Genomic DNA, 19,568 nt, shown 5'->3' on the forward strand with positions numbered 1-19,568 from the left:
CGAATCATGTAGCCAGGCGGCTCCATATTGCATCGGTGTATGTGCAGTCTTTACATAAATATGTCAGCGTCTCTGGGGCCATCTTGCATAGCTTGCAAATCGGGTCGTTCGGCCAGTTCCGCTTTGCCAAATTATCTATCGTTAGGATTTTCCTGTGTAGTAGTATCAAGCAAAGATCCTGCATTTAAGTTCTGTTTTAGCCTTCCATATCGAAGTGACGTTGATTTTCCTTGTCCGGTCTTAGAACTGGTTGAGGTACGCAGTTTTTGTTGAGTATTCTTCATTCTCTGTCTTCCGTTTCCGGATTGAGTTGTTGCATTTGGATTTCCTCCTAAAAATTTGCGGATTCTCTGATCCCATCTCCTGTTGCAGGTGCAGTTTAATCCTCCGTTACCCTCTCCCGAGGAGGCAAGAGGCCATGGATCGCGGGCGGGAAGCCAGCATTGCGGATAATTTCAGCGGTAAAAAAATGACCCGTACAGACAAACAGTACACAGTCTCCGATGCATGCAGAACGAACCAATCGGAGAAGCCAGCGCAGGGCAAGTGCACATGTGTCGGTGCCCGGTGTGGTCCACGTGGACCCGGTTCCAGCCGTGCACTCACCTTGGGCTCCTCGATATCTGCTGTACCTTTTGTTTTTTGATTTTGAAGCAAGCCCCCCTCTCGATCTTTTTGTTTGCATCAAAGCCAATTCCAACAGCTGGGATTGGGAAGGGGTGCAGTGCACCACCTAGGGACCATACATGAGTTGTTGAACTCTCCGGCCGGATTCCAACGACGAATACATATACTACAAACTTGAATTATGAAGGAATCTCCATCCCCTGGAGGAATTCAGATTAAGCTAAAATAGGTTATTGGACTTTAGATCCCTTCTTAGCTTCTATATGCTGAGATCAAGTGCTGTGTTCAATTAAGTCTCAATCATGCTTGTGGCTAGAAAAAATATTAACTAACCCATGATGCCGGCACACACCTAACTAGTCTAAATTAACCAATAATATGGTTCTCAAGTCGCATTAGATGTCATAACCTAACCGTGCTTGTATGCAGGGATCGAAAACAAAACGAAAGAATCAACATATAATACTGTGCTGCTACCAACAGCAGTAGCAACAAGAAGAAGCTAAGAACAAATGAATTCAGCTTGCAAGCGCATATATATATATATGCAGGCTGATCGAGAATAATGCTGGTGAGGCCGTTTGTGTGCTGTTGGGAGACCTGAATTAGGATCGGAGCTAGAGATTCCAGCAGGTAATTAAGATCCCTGCAACAAGTTAATTGTATGCTGAATCCAAATGGTGGACCAGCAGCAAATTAAAAAAGAAGAGGAAATTAAAGCAAGAAAAGAAATGGGCGCGCGCGCAAAGATAGACAAGAGTTTGTTGGTGTCAGGTGTGTGGTTTGTTTGCATCCGTAGTCAACCATAGGCAATTTGGTAGTCCATCTGTCAAGTAGCGAAGACGGTAGTGACCTGCTCTTCAATTGTATTTGACCGGACCACGCTTACAAAAGTGTAAGAGAATCGGCAGATCCGGTTGGTTAATCTTCGTGAAAGCACTGGCACATCACATGCAGGTGTTGCATCATTTCCATTTCTTATTTTTTATTGATTGCCGGGCCTGCTTTCCGGGAGGGTTCATGCATGTATGGTGAGCAAGTGTTTTTTAGCTCCGGCACATTTCTAAATACTAGTAGTAGTTTAGTCGAGCACTTGAGGGTGTAAGCTGTATTGTTTGGCAGTAGCTTAAAATTTGAGTTGAAAAAAAAAGAGGGTTAGTTTCTAACAGTAGTAATAACTTCATAATGTACGTCGAGATTTTGTCATCATGGGAAAAAAGAAGAGACGTTCCAAGCATGTTGGTATATGTAGGAGAAAAGGCAGTCTCTCATCTGGTGATAGAGATCGAGCAACACACAAAACACGAGCCTGCACTGTCCAAACTATTGACTGATTGACATTTGACGCTGCAAACTCATGCACAGCCTGCTTGCATCGACCTCGATCTGGGCTAATTTCGCTGTAGCTGCACAGTGGCAACACGCGCATCGCGCGGCGCAGCCGCCGCGGGGTGTGCGCGCGTCGTCATATCGGTCGAAAAGATTAGCTGGGGGCTTCCGGTCGTGCCCGGCCGGCCGGCCGGCCCCGGAGCAGTTAGTGTGGCGATTAACTTCCGGCGGATCGGAGCTGAGCCAGCCGCGCGAGCTAGTGTGTAGTACGTGGCTCAGGGATGATGGATCGAACCCCACGGCGACAGCAAAGCTGTCTTTCCTACTGCATCGGATGAATTTACAGTGCCTTAGTGCGCTCATAGCGTTCGCGTGAGATGGTCCAGTGGAGGTGCCGACATTTTGTCGTTCGATCACATGCACAGCTGAGAGGCTCCTGGGACTGGGACAACGACGACCTAGGCACGTACGGGATACTAGTATACTGTATTCACATTTACATGGCTGGATTATTATGGATCTACTCTACTCTACAAGATCATACTGTGAGAAAGCTCGCATGGCTCATGCATGGGTGGTATGGCATGGAGTAGTCCCCCGGTATGCGTACTTTCTCTGTGTCGTCAGTATGCATGATGACTGAATCGATCCGTGGTCACTAGCTCGAGATCATGGAGTTCTTGGCAACGCCAGGCCGGGGTCCCGGCGGCGACGACTCATCCTCGTCGTAGAAACCTAGGTGGAGGCATCCGCGGAACATGGGCACATGCTCCATCTGACGCGGCGTGCATAGCATGAAGCAGGTGACGGAACGATTGACGACGACGCAGGCCTGCCGCTGCCGCTCCTGCCACGGCACTATCGCCTGCAACTGCAACCTTTTTTTCCCCCCCCTCCCCTTCTGAATTCTGATCTCCTGAAACCCCCATAGGACGCCGGTCGCGCGCATGCAGACCAGCAGGAATTCGCCGACAAATGCGTGAGTCCACACGGCCCGGCTGCGCTGGCGACTTGCTACAGGCCCGACACCTGTGTGCCTCTGTCTCCATCAATCCATCGGGTTCAGCAGCCTCATCACCAAGTCAGCAATCAATCCATTTCATTGGCGCCGAACAAAAAAAGCACGCGCTCCACTACGCACGGTTTCATTAATAATTTTCACACAAGATTTCTCTTCTCCCATGAATAGACAAATTTCTGATTAGTCTTAGACGCTCCGCTGACTACAGTTTCAGCGTCCAGGATGCATGGGAGCAGCAAGCCGGCCAGCAACAAACAGCAAGCACAAGTTGCTCAACGGCTCAATGTACCAAGCTGCTGAAGAAGTGAAGAGATGCTGCGCTCTGAATAATGATCGGCAGATGGACGCCGGCAGAGGCTGGTAACACACAACTGAATCAGAGGAACTGCCGGTGAAAAGTGAAATCTCTGCAGCGGCCTATCAAATTAAAGGATCGATTGGACAGCCATTGCAGTGACATGGCTGTGCAGATTGGTTCAGATCTGCTTAATCCCCTGACGAACCATGATGAGACCACGTGAGGCTTACGAGCTGGCGTACGTCATCAGATTCCAAACACACACGTCAAAAAAAAAACACGAAAAGAAAAGAAAGAAAGAGGGAGGATGATAAACTGGTTAGTGTGATTCCACATTGACAAGTGAATTCAGCCCACCCAGCGCTCAGCAGCAGGCCTAGCCAAAGAGTAATGGGCCCAAAAGCCTAGGTGGGTGAGTTGCAAATTTTTCTGTAGGTTTTCTGCTAGCAGGAGTAGTATTTATTTAGTGGTGAAGCTGACAATGACAGAACAGTCAGTAGACAGTAGTGATAGACTTCCACTGGCAGAAGGGTTGGACGATGGGCGATGCTGATTTCTACAAACAGCAAGCTAAGCTTTCTTTTCAAGAACTTGAATCCCGGATGTTAATTGAGACAGGGCCCTACTGATTCCAGTTTCCTTGTGCCCTTTTATGGTCCTCTTTGTTTTTTGAACGAGGCTTTCTTCTGCATGTCCATGCAAGCCATGATTTATATGGTGCACATCCCAATGCATGTCATGCCATTGCATTTTTATAGTTTTGATGAGTGCTGACCGATATATCAGCATAAAAAAGAACTGGAAATTTTACTGCATTTTAAGCTGAAACATTCAAAAAGACCCCTTAGATAAAAGTGGCAATTAGATTGTAGAGCCATGCAGTGGCATAGCTGTGCAGATTAATTCAGATCTGCTTAAAATCCCCGGACAAATCATGAGACCACATTCCGAGTCACTTGCCAGCTTTTCCTGAAAAAAGAAAACAGTTGACTTACTAGCTGGCGTCATCCAATTTCGAAGAAAGAAAGAAATTATTGGAAAAAGAAACTGGGAGGATATGCCAATAGGCTCCAAATGAATTCAGCCCACTCAAAACCTTCGGCCACTAGGCTCCAAAGGGTATTGGGCCCAAAAGCCTTCATGGGCCATATGGACCATGGAAAGGACTCCGTTTCGCTTTTACCTTTTCCCAGAGAACAAAAAAGTGAACATAGCTGCTCTTTGAATTTATTAAAACTATTAATTTTGATTTTCTACAGCAGTTTACAGTATTGTATGCTGCATTTGATTTTAGAATTCGAACGAAAAGCGTTCGAAAATAATTGATTCTTCCGTCTGATTTACGTTGGCAATAAACTACGCCGCTGCCCCCGCCGAGTCCCCCTCCTTCCCGGGCCGCACTACTGAGCCTTTTCCGCCTTTTCGGCACAGCATAACAACAGCGAGAAGCGACAGAGCGGAAGAGAGAGAAGAAATCCCTTCAAAACCCCTCACACCCCATCCGCCGCCGCTGTCCGCTGCGCGCGTGGCGGCCGAGAGAGAGAGAGAGAGCAGGCGACGGCCGGCGTCGGGGTGGAGCACGCGATCCTCACCAGCGCCTCTACATCCGTGGGTAGTAGCCGTCCCCCCTCCTGCTCCTCGTCCCCTCCTCCCCCCGCCAAAACCAATCGATTGCTCGCTTGGTTTCGCTTTTCCCCCAACCTTTTCCGTCGCTGCGGCCGCGAGCGATCACATCGAAATCCCTCCGTCTCGTCGGCCGGTTAGCCATGTATTGCTTTGCTGCGCGCGGTACTCTTCGATCCACCCATGGGTAGATTAGGTTCTTCCTGAGCGCGCGAAATCAACATACCCATGGTGCGCCTGCGGTTTATTTTCTGAAAATTTAGGGGTTTCGATTGAACAGCCCCCCAATTCCTCTGTCCCGATTAAGTCCGCATCTGCTTCGATTGTTTACATGTGACCAATGCAGGGAATGATGTGCTCAGAAATCGCTGTCGCTGGTTCAGGGCATGTGCTGCTGCGATATTTCGTGAATGCTTATTTAGTTTTTCGAGAATTTCAGTTGCCCTACTGCTCGCCGCACTACTAATCTGCTGGCTGGATGGTTTTGGTTTCCCCCAAAATTCTGTACTTGTCATTTTCTAAGAATTTGAATGGACTGAAACCGAACCAATCTGTTCCGTGAGATGTGGTGAGAATCCACCTAAAGGGTTTGTTCATGACTGTGCGCATGCTTGTTGGGTTGATTTGCTTGCCTATTTGTTACTTGCTTTCTCTCGTATGTGTAACCCATTTTTAGTTGTAGCTATACTGTTTTTCAGCTAGAGTTTTTATTTCTTGAAGTTTCTTGAGTTTTTTTTTCTGTGACCTCCCTTGAAGTTTCAGCAAAAAATTGTGTTAACCAATCTGTTGTCAGGATATGCCTTGACTAGTACCTTGTGATGGCTGTAACATCATTTTTTTTTTTGCGATTGCATCAATATGTTAATCTCAACAGCTTTACACTATACCGTGTTATGGTAAGTTGGTAATGTATGCTAATTTATCTTGAAGCCTGGGAGTTAGTCTTCTTTAATGCTTACACAGGTTGTATTTGTTTGAGGTGATTGTTTTAACTTTTAACAGCTGAATCTGGATATAAATATATATTTTTTGGCTGCGCGATATAAATAGGCTTGTATGTACAAAATATTCACATTGAAGTTTACAGTATCTTGTGTAAATGTTTGATTGATATAGACTTACAGCTGCAATGCTAAATGCATGTATTCCAGAAGCACTTGTGTAACAGCAAATCCTATTTTTGCTTCTTCTATCATCGGATCTCCAAAAAAGTTCCTTCTTATACAATATTTTACAACTGCAGTTCAGTGTGAGAGCAAAGCAGCAAAATGAGCAGCCACCTAAGCTTTGAGGAAGGCTGGAAGGTCCTGGAACAGGGGATTGTAAAGTGCTCAAAGATTTTGGAGTGCACTAGCACAAGGCCTACCGTGGCTGAGTACATGAACTACTATGAGTATGCTTCTATTGCTTCATGATGCAGTACATACCTTTATTATTATCCATGTTTTACATAAAGTTGCAGCTTGTCATTTGGTCTTCGATTTTCCCAGTTGTTCTTACAGGATGGCTGTGCAGAAACAACATTACTGTCATGAAATGTACAATGGTTTCAAGACAACGCTTGCAGATTGTGTCCGTGCAATGGTACATTATTTATTTTTGCTTTCTACTGTATAATCTTCTATAGTTGAGGCAACATATTTCTAGAATTGAGCATGCTGACTTCTAATGCTGAAAAGGGATGAATGGAGTCATATATCTGAAAAGGGACCACTGTGGGTGCAGTTCTTTCCTTTCCATCTCTTTGCCTCAGTGTATGGAACCTTGTGATGTGTGTTGTCAGAGCTATTTCATGGCAATTTCTGCACTGTTGCTATATTTGTCCTTAGTTAACACCCTATAATGAATCTTTGATAATATTATTTTTAGGCCTGAAGCAGTTAGACCAGAGTCTTGCTGCCAAGAGAAAGTTAAACTTAGATATGCATCTGGAATTCTGGACTATTTTTTGAATATTTATTACTGGCAGTATTTAGCTTCTTTTCTTTATTGTTTCTTTGGCTTCATTTGAGGCAACTCGTGAGCTGACACCAGCAGGAATTGCTGCAAAAAACATCATGTACTTTCTTGCCTTAGCAACAAAAGCACATACACTTTCATGGTTGTGTTATATTGTGTAAAATAGGCATGTGCTAATTCTGCTATTTATGGTAGTAAATAAGGTGAGCGTAGTAATGGACTACCATCATTCAAAGCATCATCTAATTTTTGTGTTTATTTGGACAGCAATGTACCAACATAACAAAACATACTGCCTTTTTTAGGAATTCAGGAGGGGAGCCCGCTACCTAAAATTTCATTGATAAAATGAAAATAGTAGTTTGTTACAACTTACAAATGCAATATATATGGATCAGAGAGAAACAAAGGAAGGAGGAGATGTTGCACTGCTGTTTCCTTTCTTTAACATAGGACCACCGTAATGTCATTTTTAATGCAGTAGTCGTTACTGCAGTTTCCATGCTTTTATTTAGAACCACTACAATACCATTTTTATCAAAATACCCCACTTTAGATATGCATAATTTCTTCATATATTTGTGTGCATAACATGCTTACCAAGTCAATTTAGTTTAGCTTCGGATATCTGTTTCTGTTCCCCCTTGCTTGACATTTTTTAATTGTTTGCTTGTGTATTAGATTCTGCCGCATCTCATGCACAAGCAAAATGACTACTTTTTTAGAGAGCTTGTGAAAATGTGGTCAAACTACGCCATCATGGTTAGATGTGTAATTGGCTTCTTTAGCTATTTGGACCGCTGCTATGTGGAGCAGTACAAACTACCATCACTTAGCGACACTGCTGCTACTTCTTTCTTTGGTCCAGTGAGTAACATGCAACGAATTTAATTGCTTCCCCATTTCCTGTTGTTTGTGAAGATGAAGCGCTTACCCACTTCTGTGCCTGCAACTTGTTTTATGTCCTTTGCCATTCGCTAGGTCTTTTCCTACTTCAGTGATGAAGCAAGAACTGCTCTTCTTACTCTGGTAATTGTTAGATAGTTGTCTTTTGTTTCATTCCAAGTGCATTCCTTCTGTACATAGCAAATAATTGATGGCAGATCCGACAAGAACGTGATGGAAGTACGATGGATTCGGGCTTTCTGGATGTTATGCATGGCATATGTCGTTCTGAAGTCAAAACATTAATGCAAAATGCTGTTCTTGAAGACACATATGCCTACTACTCGATGAGAAGTTCTGAATGGATTATGCAGTACTCTCTGCCAGATTACCTTTCTAAGGTCAATATATTTCTAATATTTTATGAGTCAATGACACTGTATTTCGTGGTTTCTTAACATTGTTGATACATGCTGTCTATAGGTTCAGGAAAGCATGGAAAAGGAAACCAATAGACTGGCTTACTATCTGAACATTTCAAGGGATGAAAGCATAGATCTTTGTTTGCAGGTATTCTGTTGCCACTTTAACAGTATTTGTCCCACTTGCTTCTGTTGGTACTCATATTGGGTTGGTATAGGTTATCCATTGTTGTTGATGTGTTTGGTTTCCTTGCCCAACCTTGCCTAGACTTGCATGTGGGCAAGGAAATTGATAAAATTCCCTATTTGACACTAGGAAATAACATAATTCCCTCTATGGCCCTGAAAATCTTTTCCTTCTTTATATGACACTGAGTTTAACAATTCCTCCTATGACACTGCTGTGAGTTTGAGATTCAAACACCGTTGAATGCGATGTGAAAAGACAGATTTTCCCCTCTGATGTGAGCCTAGGGCCACAGAGGGACTTACGTTATCTTCTAGTGTCAAATAGGGAATTTCCTCAAGGAACATTGATTTTGGACAAGTATTTCCTGCCCACTTGCAATTCTGTACTAATGGTACCAACAAAATGAAAGTATCCTAAGGTTCCTTGTGCATTTCCCAATTTATGTGCTCTCTGCACTTGGCTACCAGAAAAACTGCAAAAGTGTTAGAATTGGAAAAACGAAATCTGCTGTTGCCTAGGAATGAAATCCTGTGTATTGCATGCATGCAATAGGCATGAGGTAATTTCATGATTCTACTCTCGTTGCAGGCTGTTAATGCTCCATTGATGGAAACTTACGACAGTTATGCAAGTGAGAAACAAATTGGTGGTCAGCTTTTGCTTCAAACATACAAGGTAAACCCAATTGCACTCCCTGGTAATTATTTGTTTTTCACCAGCTTGCATCTGACCCCATCCTTCACCCATACAGACTGTTGAGGAGGAACTGCTTGGCAGATGCAGTAGTTTGACACTTGGTGGCTCAGACAGCAATTCGTTCAATTGAGTGGAGTAGAAAGGCAACTTCTCCTAACATCTACCATGACCCAGCTTACATACAGTAGAGTTTTAGAACATGGCCTGCATGAAGTACAACTATTGGTGCAGCTTGATTTTGGTATAGCTCAAAGCTACCCAGCTCCCAGTGTGGAGCTTGTTGATTTGGTACTAGCAGATTTGGCCGCTGATCTGGATGGTGAGATTCAGTTGTGATTATACAGATGCTATTCGTGGTTCCCAGGATCTAGGGCTCTGAGCTCAACTAAGAGTTACGGCTCCCTCACCTTATCATCCGCGTCATTCTGCAAAATCAACACCATTGGAAATGTACATGATGGTTGATTCTTGCGATGAGGATGCTCGTTTTTTCTGACTTCTGTACTACGTGAGTGATTGTTGCAAATGCTTGAGAATTGGGATGCTAGCAGGGAACTGGTGTGCGCGCTTTTGTGTGCCTGTTTTCATCTCCTTGGTTGAGAAGGCTTGTCTAGTTTGCCTTTTCGATGAATTGAGTTGATACTGCTTTCTCGCCTTTGATTACTGATTGCTGTGATCTCTGGTGCAGTTGACCCCCCAAATGCATTTTGGTTCTGGGACAGCTGTGCAGTTGGTATTGCATCCTGAAGTTACTGTTCTACTCTGAAGCCAGTTTCATGGCCTGCAACATGGGTTACCGTATTCTGTTGGTTTCTTGTGATTATCTAAACGTGCCCATATTCTACACTCAGCGTGTATCGTGTTGCCCTAACCTTTTCTCTCCCTGGTCCCTTATCGTGGAAGAAAGAACATTGGGTTTGGAGGATGATTACAAGCTTTTGCAGAAGTGCTAATTGGCCTAATTCTCATGCCTTTTTGTACTGTTCCCATTATCTTCTGCACCTCGCGGCTCGCGTTCAAGGTATCTCTTCTCGACCGGTACTTCGACGTAAAATCAGCTTTATATAGCATAAGCCAAAAGCTGCATACTTTCAACCTACTAGTAAGAGATCAGACACGTGTCGCACAGTTTCGAGACAAATACTGTACACGTACAGTACAGTGCCTTTTCTTTTGAGATAAGAAGAAAGGGAATACAGCATACGACACTGCGTACTTCAGGAATACAGCATACTCAGGAGTACTGAGAGAAGTAGTTCATCAGGACTTTGATCGTCTGCCTGCAATTTCCAAGCACAGCTAGAGGCAACTTCACCAAATTAGCTATAGGCAACTACAGGGTTCTTCAGGAGCAGCCTTGGTCTGATCGATCTTGGCGAACTCGAGCGTCTTCTTGCCCTCGAGCCGGCTGGTGACGTAGTGGCGGCTGTACTCTCCATGGTTGAACCTCCGGTACCGACACGGCGCCTCGTCGGACACGAACTCCGGCAGCGGGCCCAGCTCGACGTCGTAGGCCGGCGCGTAGAACGTCACCACCGACAGCCGGTCCCGCTCGCCGTTCGTCACCGCCCGGTGTTCCACGCTCTTGTACCTGCCGTTCGTCAGGACCTGCAACATGCAGCTAGCTTGATCCGTCAGCCATGGCCATGCGCAGCCTCAGACTGAATCAAACCAACGCGAACGATCTCACTTGCCTCGAGCGAGTCGCCGATGTTGATGACGAGGGCGTGGCGGATGGGGTGGACGGGCACCCATGCGCCGCCCCTGAACACCTGCAGGCCGGCGCAGGACATGTCCTGCTGGAGCACGGTGACGGCGCTGCCGTCAGAGTGCGCGCTGAGCCCCAGCACCAGCTCCGGCGCCGGGCACGGCGGGTAGAAGTTCATCCGCACCGCCTGCACCGCCTCGCCGAACATGTCGCGGAACGTGGCCGGCGCGAGCCCCAGCGTCTCGGCGATGTGGGCGAGCAGCCGCTGGCATAGGGACCTGACCTCGACGGAGTACCTCTCCAGGGTGTCCTTGAACCTGGCCGGGGTCGTCGGCCACAGCTTCGGCTGCCGGATGAAGGCGGGCTCCACGCCCAGCGCCAGCATGTTGCACCAGTCCAGCTTCTGGTCCTCGGAGAAGACGAAGGCGTGGCCGTAGCCCTGGATGCCTCCCGGCGCCATCGGGTACTTCTCCTTCTCCTCCAGCGGCAGCATGAAGAACTCCCTCGTCAGCTTCTCCATCTCGTCCAGCAGCTCTCCCTCGATGCCATGGTTCACAACCTGCACACGCACACAAAATATATGCCATTATCACCTAGCTAATCAAGCTACCTACAACCTAGCTAGTTTATCTCTAAATTAAAAACAGAGAATTATTAGTAATTACCTGGAAGAAGCCCCACTCCTCGCAGGCGAGCCTGAGCTTGTTCAGCTCGTCGCCGCGCGGGAGCTCGCCGACGTCGATCACCGGGATGTGCGCGAGGGCGCAGACGTTGTCGCCGCCCGGCCGGTCGTCCCCGTCCCTGATGTAGCGATCCGGCACCGTTCCCTGGCCCGTCCGGTGCAGCTCCTGGACGTCATCGACCTGGCCTATCTTGATCTCAGCCGCAGCCATGGCATATGCTCCAACAAAGATCTTCCTTGCAGATAAAGATCGATGGTCTTGCGCATTGGTATCTTTCTGGGAAGTGGCTATATATATAGGGGGACCAAGATTTGCCGTAGCCGTCCAATTTTATTGGCAAGTAGAATGATTTGTTTGTCCTTCCTTGATCATCAACTTGGTCACTAGCTTAGTGGAAGGAGAGAAGGTTGCACTGGGCCTGGCCTACCAGTCTCTCCATGCATCTCTGCCATCTGTGAACTGTGATCGATCACTTTGCCGCACTGTTCATACCATACCATCATGGCGCCACCGGTGCAGCGTTGCGCCACATGCATGTGAGTTCAGTGATGGCAAGCGGCATCAGCAATCCAATGATGGATGTTATTCGTTCAGAAACAAGAACACAAGATTCAGAGAATCTGTGCTGGTGAAGTCACAGCCACAGCACTGTCCACCGACTGACCAGTGGTATATGCCAATGATCAGAGGTTGAGGATCAAGCCGGCAAGCTTGACTTGAGCGGATACAGGAGAGGCGATGAAACATAGCTCTCTCTGTCCCCTTTGTGCCCTTCACTTTTTATGCTCTCTCTCTCTCTCTCTCGAAATTTCCAGAAGGAAAAAAGGGAGCATATGCGTGCAGTGGATGTTCTCATAGCTTAGCGGGTGGCAGTGCGCTTTAGCTCAGCCGATTTGCTTCGTGATAGTCGTTGCTGCTACATGATTTGTGACTTTTGTGACGCAAGGCGAAACACTTTGGGCGGTTGGTTCGTCAGTTGGTAAACCTGGGGCTCAAACAAGCCTCCAGTGATCCTCCTTTTACGAGATTGAGATAGAATTGGTGGATTATGGTTCTAGCTTGCTGCAGCTTAAAAATATAAAGAATATTACTTGATCAGGACTAATATGCTTATGTACAAATATGTGGAGTTGAACAAAGTTGTCAAAGAGCATCATTTGTACATTGTAAAAATAGTCCCTCGTTTGTTTGTTTTTTTGTGCAAGAATACCACTTGAGTGACGATTCTATTGGCATCTTGCAACTTGCAAGTGGCAAGCCTGCAATAACTTATTGACCTAAGCTTGAATTCCCAATGGAAAAGTCTCTTCCCTCCTCAAATAAGGAAAATTAATGTTACAATTGCTGCGGTTTCCTATGGCAAACAATTGGAATTTGTAATTGTACCTAACAATTTTCCATTCGATGACTCACAGCAAAATTTTCTAACCGTGGGTGGTCCGCGGCCCTTCTCTTTTTGAGTTTTTGCAGCCAATGCAGTGCAAGCGACGACAGTGCGATCGCAGTCCGGTCTAATTTTCCCTTGACATTTTGACAGCATATATTCGGACGCCACTCTTGAAGACAACAGGCATGGCAATAGGACCTCACTGATAAGAATGTGTATCGTTCAGGAACACCCGCACAAACAAGATTCGGAGATTTTGTGCCGGTGTGAGAAGTCACAGCCATGGCACTCTCCAGTGGCGTCGCATCAAGGATGATCAGGCTGAAGCCGGCAAGCTTGACTTGGAATCTCTCGTCCTCTCCGAGCAATTCATCACCCAACCAGATTCGCTGGTCGTGCTCCATTCCCTTTCCAGGCTCTAGAAATTTCCAAAAAAGAAAATAAAAGAAAAGGGGGTGCTCATAGCTACCGGATGGCAGTGCGCTTTAGCTCTGCCTATCTCATTTGCTTCGTGATGGTCGCTGCTGCTGCATGATTCGTGCCTTTTCTGACGCAAGATGAAGAGGCACTTTGAGCGGTTGGTCAGTGAGTTGTTTAACGATTCCGAAGCCTCAGACAGTATGAGTATGGGATTGGGATTCAATAAGGAATATCCCGAGATGATTAAGGCTATCGGTGGATCATGACTCATCTGCTTTTGGTTTTGTGCAAGCATCTGGAACAAAAGTTTTCAAAGACACTCATTCGATCTTAGCTGCAGTGCCCGGGTGCTGCTGTCTGCATCGTGTTATATTTTTGTGCAACTGTTATGGCCCATAAGCCTATTAAATCTATATTATGGGCTCGATTTAGTGACCTCGTTAACAGGCTCGAGGAGTGTCGATGAATTGGGCCCTGCCAGCTTAGTTAGGAGGACTTGCGGCCCTGGGCCGTCGCAAGCAATCCATCCCCTAGAATGGAAAAAATAATTTGTTTTTGCATTTCTATTTCTATTCTATTTACCGGGCGCTCATTTCAACCTGATCGTCTGATCGATCCCTTTGAACTCGTATAAACCTGTGAATCATTGAGTGGCCAGGCTCCATTGTCCATCTCAAAACATCGAACGCCACCAAGAACGGGTGGAGAAAGCAACCACTGCTTTGGAGCTCCTTCGTTCTCCGCCCATCGAATTTTGCAGAGCACAGCAGAGCTGTCTCGATCTTATCTTTGGCTGCGAGGCCGGGGACAGCAGCCGATCCTCTCGCCTCCGACGCGGCTTCCGTCACTTCATCTTCACGTGCTGGTCTGCTGACGCAATCGGTATCGAGATCACCGGCTGGCCACTTGCCCGCAACAAACCAAAACCAACACGCGCATCTCTGATCTCTCTCTCTCTCTCTCGTTCCATCTCGCTATCTGATCTGATCGTTTTCCTCAGATTTTTTTAGCGAAAACGTCCCTCGCAAATATTATCATCCGCGAGCAAACAAAGAAAAATAAAATGGTCCAATCGTGAATAAGGAAAAATGAGGGTATAATTGCACGGTAGCATAACAATAAATGGATCAATCATGCGAGAGCCCCCCTCTTCCTCCGCCGCCTCCTCTCCCCTGCGTGACGTGACGTGACCGAGCCGCGCCTACCCCCGGCCGGACGCCGCGCGCCGCCGCTCGAATCGATGGACGCCGAGGCCGGCGTCGTCGGCGCCGACCAGCTGCCGGTAGGGGACGCCTCTCATTGCCCGTGATGTAGCTCTTCATAACCTTCGCGCTGTCGCTTGCCTGTTGTTGTTGGTGCTGGTTGGGCTGGGCATGAATCGGAGCTCGCCTGGTGGTTTGGTTGCGGTTGGGATTTCCTTGGAGGGGTGAGATTTAGGGGATTCGGTGGGGGATCGGAATCAGGGATTGCGCGCCTTCTACGGAAGATCTCTCTCCGATTCATTCCTCCCCGGGGTTCGAATCTGAAGGCCACTTTCGACTCTTGGTGAATTTCCCTCCGCCACAAATTCGGTTTCGGCGTTTCGGTCCTGTTGCGGCGACAATGATGGAGCAGGAACGTAGCCAGCTTTCACGATTTGAATCGGGGATCACTCATGTTAAGTTTCAATAGATGGCCATATTTACATAAACAATTCTCTTAGCTGCATGTATATGAATCACTCTCCTTGTTCATTTTTCGGTTACATGTTGATTAATGAATGTTTTGATACTTTAGAGCACTGCTTTCGAATGTGTGCAGAATTATTCCGCCCCACTGCAAAGTTAGTTTCTAACAACGGTAGCTGTTCTGCAATGCATTTTCAGCGGAGGCAGTACTACATGAATCTATTACTTCTAGCTTACCAGAGCTTTGGTGTTGTTTATGGGGACCTAAGCACATCACCTCTCTACGTTTATAAAAGTACATTCTCTGGAAAGCTCCGCCAATACCAAGATGAAGAGACAGTATTCGGTGTACTCTCCCTCATATTTTGGACATTCACTCTTATTCCTTTGCTGAAGTATGTCACTATTGTCTTGAGTGCTGATGATAATGGCGAAGGTGCGTATAAATCCCTTGCTAAACAAACTCTCTATCTTTTTATGTCTGGCATTACTTTTCTTGGAAATGAAATGTCTGGAATTACTTTGTTGTAGTTCAACAAGTATATGGTTTATAGTTGACTAGCAACATTATGTTAGCAAGGCTAAGATTATATTATCATCCAGATAAAGTGTTCCAGAAAATCTTTTCATACTTTCTTATGAAACAAGGCTTTTTTTGGTAGTTTTATCTTTGGTCACTTGACGACAAACAAATAATCACTTTTGTAGGTGGACCATTTGCATTGTATTCACTGCTTTGCAGGCATGCAAAACTTAGCTTGCTTCCAAATCAACAAGCAGCCGATGAGGAACTATCTTCATACTACAGAAATGGGTTTGCTCCTCGCAATGGATCTGCACCTTGGCTAAGAAGGTTTCTAGAGAAGCACAAAAAAGTGAGAACTGTGCTGCTTCTCGTAGTTTTGTGTGGTGCTAGCATGGTGATCGGTGATGGTGTTCTTACCCCAGCAATATCAGGTGGATACTCTAATCTATTTCATTACCACTCATGCTGTGCAAAAGTGCAATTATCAACCTTATCTGTATATTTATCATGCTTCATTCTGCTTGCTCATTCCTTGCAGTCCTGTCATCTATGTCCGGATTACAAGTTCGAGCTACTGGTTTAGAGCACCGTAAGTAACAATCATCTCTGTGAATTCATAACTCCTTGATGCAACAATATAAAACTCACATGTGGATGTGGCTGTTGTGGTAGTACTAGCGGCTGCAAATTTTACAGCATGATGTAAATTTCCTTCATAAATAAAGATTAAATTTAAAAGACCTATACTTAGGTGCTCAAAATTATCACAAAACTGCACTTCTTAGAACCCTTATCATAGAACTACGCATATTTTGGACATATTATCATAGAACATGAGTGGATGAACTAAAAGTCACATACCTCTTGTCCCCTCTATATCTCTGTGGCTTTTTCCAAAGATTACCTTTTATTATCGCATATATTGAGATTCTCTGCCATGCTTTTCTGAAACACCAATTTACTTCAAAATTTGATCCTACTGTGCTTCACATGCAATCTGTTTCCTATCCAGGTTCTGTAGTTCTCCTTTCGTGCATTGTATTGGTTGGTCTATTTGCCTTGCAACACCGAGGTACTCAGAAGGTTGCATTCATGTTTGCACCAATTGTCATCATCTGGCTGTTTTCCATTGGTGGAATTGGTTTATACAACATACTTCATTGGAACCCAAATATATATCAAGCTCTCTCTCCATATTATATGGTTAAGTTTTTTAGGAAGACTGGTAAAGATGGCTGGATTTCTTTAGGAGGGATTCTTCTTTCAATGACAGGTTAGTTACTACCAACCCTACAGTGGGGTGGTGTATCATGTTTGTCTTTAATGTTTTTTGTAACCTGGATGACAGTTAGGAATTAATCCCCAGCTCTACTTTCCACTTTTCAGGCAGTGAAGCAATGTTTGCTGACCTTGGCCACTTTACGAGTGCATCTGTCAGGGTAAGTTGAAATGTTGAATTAGTATGATCCTCTGCCTGTTACTCTTTCCACTGGAAAACATACATACCTTTTTCTGGATATTTTTTTGTTCTGTAATTCTATTTGGTGGTGAAGTGTTCTGTTGCATGGTGAAGCAGACATGAAAAATAATCCAGATAATCTATATGTTTCATTGTAAGAACAGCAGCAAAGTTAATGTACAAAACAAAGTATATGTGAAACAAATATGTTCAATAGGCTCATTTGAAATGGATATAACCTGCATATTTGAGACATATGAGAAACCCAAAAGGAGCCAGCCTAGTTAATTGGGGGATATATCAAAAGCTATGTATCTAGAAAAGCCAAAATGAATAGTAATTTGGGACGGAGGGAGTAGATTTTAATTGCCTATCTTGTTTGTACCTACAAGGCTACAACTTATGTTTGGTTGAACCATGCCCCCTTTTCTGAAATAGAAAGAATGTTCAAGTGTACCATTGTTCTCTCCTTGGCTTCAGGTGGCTTTCGTTACCGTCATATATCCATGCCTTATACTACAATATATGGGTCATGCTGCATTTCTATCGAAGAACACCTTTCACATGCCGACAGGTTTTTATGATACTATCCCAGGTTTGCATCTCTTCCCTCTTCACCCCACCCCACCTTCTCTTTTCCTGGGAACAGTGTAATTTAAGTTTGTAATGTCATGCAGAACCTGTATTTTGGCCTGTATTTGTGGTGGCCACACTCGCTGCAGTTGTTGGTAGCCAAGCTGTGATTTCGGCAACGTTCTCCATTGTGAAACAGTGCCATGCTTTGGGATGTTTCCCACGAGTGAAGGTTGTCCACACATCAAGGTGGATCTATGGGCAGATATATATTCCAGAAATAAATTGGATCCTTATGGTGCTTTGTGTAGCTGTCACGGTTTCTTTCCGTGACACTACTCTTATCGGCAATGCTTATGGTAAGCTTTTGGCATCGATTCACAAGCTTCTTTTTAATTTTTTTCCCAGCATTCTCATATACTGGGAGTCTAAGCAGTGTTGTTTTTCTGTGTTTCCAGGTATTGCATGCATGACTGTTATGCTTGTTACTACATTCTTGATGGCATTGATCGTCATCTTTGTTTGGCAAAGGAACATAATATTTGCCCTAATTTTCCTGGTTTTCTTTGGATCCATTGAAGCTGTATATCTTTCCTCATCTCTCATGAAGGTTCCTCAAGGAGGATGGGTGCCTCTTGTGCTTGCTTTCATATTCATGTCTGTCATGTACATCTGGCACTATGGGTTAAGGAGGAAGTACCAGTTTGACCTACAGAACAAAGTATCAATGAGATCGATCCTGTCTCTGGGTCCAAGCCTTGGCATAGTTCGGGTTCCTGGTATTGGATTGATTTATACAGAGCTGGTGACTGGTGTACCCTCCATCTTCTCACATTTTGTCACTAATCTCCCTGCTTTCCATGAAGTCCTAGTCTTTCTCTGCGTGAAGTCAGTGCCAGTGCCATATGTTTCGCCAGATGAGCGATACCTTGTGGGTAGGATTGGACCTAAAGAATATAGGATGTACCGTTGCATTGTTAGATATGGCTACAAAGATGTGCAGAGAGATGATGACAATTTTGAGAACATGTTAGTTATGGGTATTGCAAAGTTTATTATGATGGAAGCTGAGGATGCTTCTTCTTCGGCAAGTTATGATATCGCTAATGAAGGAAGGATGGCAGTCATAACAACCACTGATGATGCTGGCACTCCATTGACTATGAGAGATTTCAATGGCCTAGCTGACTCCATGACTACGAGGAGCAGCAAATCAGAGAGCCTTCGAAGTTTGCAATCCTCTTACGAGCAAGAATCCCCAAATGTAAGCCGGCGCCGCCGTGTTCGCTTTGAGGTGCCAGAGGATGACGACATGGGCCAGCAAGTGAAAGATGAGCTCATGGCACTTGTGGAAGCAAAACATGCTGGGGTGGCATACATCATGGGGCATTCTTATATCAAAGCTAGGAGGAGCTCAAGTTTCCTGAAGAAGTTTGCTATTGATGTTGGCTACTCTTTCCTCCGGAAGAACTGCAGAGGTCCATCGGTCACACTGCACATTCCGCACATTAGTCTGATAGAAGTGGGCATGATCTACCATGTTTAGCCTTGTGCCCATTGCCAAGTTCCATGTGGATAACCTGGTTGCGACAAAGCATGGTGAGTTTTGTGCTAAATCTAAAATGTTTTGAGTTGTTAGATGCTTCTCATTTGTACGTAGGCGCAAGTGGGTAAGGTATTTCGTGGGAATTTTTGTGCAGGGGCATTTGATAAACTTATATAATCTTCCATCTTAACTCGTTTCGTTTTCTTTTCAGTGCTACCTGCAGCTTTTGATCTGAAGTTCAGGCTTGTGTTTTCTGGGACAGGAGTTGCTGCATCCTCATGTGCTTCTAGTTTCAGCTTGTAGAGATGAAGGCAGACTTTCCTTGTTAATATTATTTCGTCTAAATAAACTATCAGAATGGTGCGAGTTACGCTAAGTTTTCGTTTTGTGTATTTACATGCATGCTCTGTAATTTTTCTTAGAGCTATGTAATGGAAATATGCATTATCTTACGGTCTGCTTTCTCTATCGTAACTGCATTGTCTTGCTAGTTTCGCGGTGGTGGTAATATTTTTTGGTACATTTGAAATTTAACATAAAAGAAACTGT

The 19,568-nt window shown here is 45.1% G+C and overlaps 3 protein-coding genes across 4 annotated transcripts; 2 read left to right on the forward strand and 1 right to left on the reverse strand.

Annotated features, from left to right (window-relative positions):
* The first annotated feature begins 4,713 nt into the window (after positions 1 to 4,713).
* LOC101775835 (putative cullin-like protein 1) lies at positions 4,714 to 9,810 on the forward strand. The gene is given in 9 exon segments (XM_012846195.2): positions 4,714 to 4,887; positions 6,142 to 6,291; positions 6,389 to 6,482; positions 7,539 to 7,724; positions 7,839 to 7,886; positions 7,961 to 8,143; positions 8,226 to 8,312; positions 8,943 to 9,029; positions 9,106 to 9,810. Coding segments are annotated over 8 exon segments (894 nt in total). The 5' UTR covers positions 4,714 to 4,887; positions 6,142 to 6,166; the 3' UTR covers positions 9,190 to 9,810.
* Positions 9,811 to 10,179: 369 nt separating this feature from the next.
* On the reverse strand, positions 10,180 to 11,765 carry LOC101776235 (protein SRG1). Its single transcript, XM_004971132.4, has 3 exons — positions 11,424 to 11,765; positions 10,745 to 11,317; positions 10,180 to 10,658 (listed from the first exon to the last, which is right to left on the reverse strand). Exons 1-3 carry the CDS (start codon positions 11,649 to 11,651, stop codon positions 10,374 to 10,376), a joined length of 1,086 nt encoding a protein of 361 aa, XP_004971189.1. The 5' UTR covers positions 11,652 to 11,765; the 3' UTR covers positions 10,180 to 10,373.
* Positions 11,766 to 14,369: 2,604 nt separating this feature from the next.
* Positions 14,370 to 19,493, forward strand: LOC101776637 (probable potassium transporter 2). Of its 2 annotated transcripts, none has more exons than XM_004971134.4 (10): positions 14,370 to 14,530; positions 15,114 to 15,351; positions 15,624 to 15,872; positions 15,980 to 16,030; positions 16,454 to 16,714; positions 16,828 to 16,880; positions 17,381 to 17,495; positions 17,578 to 17,832; positions 17,932 to 19,072; positions 19,231 to 19,493. In XM_004971134.4, the coding sequence occupies exons 1-9, from the start codon at positions 14,489 to 14,491 to the stop codon at positions 19,017 to 19,019; spliced, it is 2,352 nt and encodes a 783-aa protein (XP_004971191.1). In that variant the 5' UTR covers positions 14,370 to 14,488; the 3' UTR covers positions 19,020 to 19,072; positions 19,231 to 19,493. The 2 variants fall into 2 exon arrangements, with proteins under 2 accessions (XP_004971191.1, XP_004971190.1); XM_004971133.4 differs by lacking the exon at positions 14,370 to 14,530 and adding an exon at positions 14,689 to 14,904.
* Positions 19,494 to 19,568: the final 75 nt, after the last annotated feature.

The sequence above is a fragment of the Setaria italica genome, chromosome V (genome assembly GCF_000263155.2).
Source record: "Setaria italica strain Yugu1 chromosome V, Setaria_italica_v2.0, whole genome shotgun sequence".
In the NCBI taxonomy this organism is placed as follows: Eukaryota; Viridiplantae; Streptophyta; class Magnoliopsida; order Poales; family Poaceae; genus Setaria; species Setaria italica.

Excerpts from the sequence above, each read along its gene's own strand:
- LOC101776637 (XM_004971133.4), top strand. The coding sequence starts at position 14,851 with ATGATGGAGCAGGAACGTAGCCAGCTTTCACGATTTGAATCGGGGATC. Across the intron at positions 17,496-17,577 it reads TTTTTATGATACTATCCCAG|AACCTGTATTTTGGCCTGTA; the intron begins GTTTGCATCTCT and ends AATGTCATGCAG. Across the intron at positions 17,833-17,931 it reads TCTTATCGGCAATGCTTATG|GTATTGCATGCATGACTGTT; the intron begins GTAAGCTTTTGG and ends CTGTGTTTCCAG.
- LOC101776235 (XM_004971132.4), bottom strand. The coding sequence starts at position 11,651 with ATGGCTGCGGCTGAGATCAAGATAGGCCAGGTCGATGACGTCCAGGAG. Across the intron at positions 11,318-11,423 it reads AGGAGTGGGGCTTCTTCCAG|GTTGTGAACCATGGCATCGA; the intron begins GTAATTACTAAT and ends GTGCGTGTGCAG. Across the intron at positions 10,659-10,744 it reads ACATCGGCGACTCGCTCGAG|GTCCTGACGAACGGCAGGTA; the intron begins GCAAGTGAGATC and ends TGCATGTTGCAG.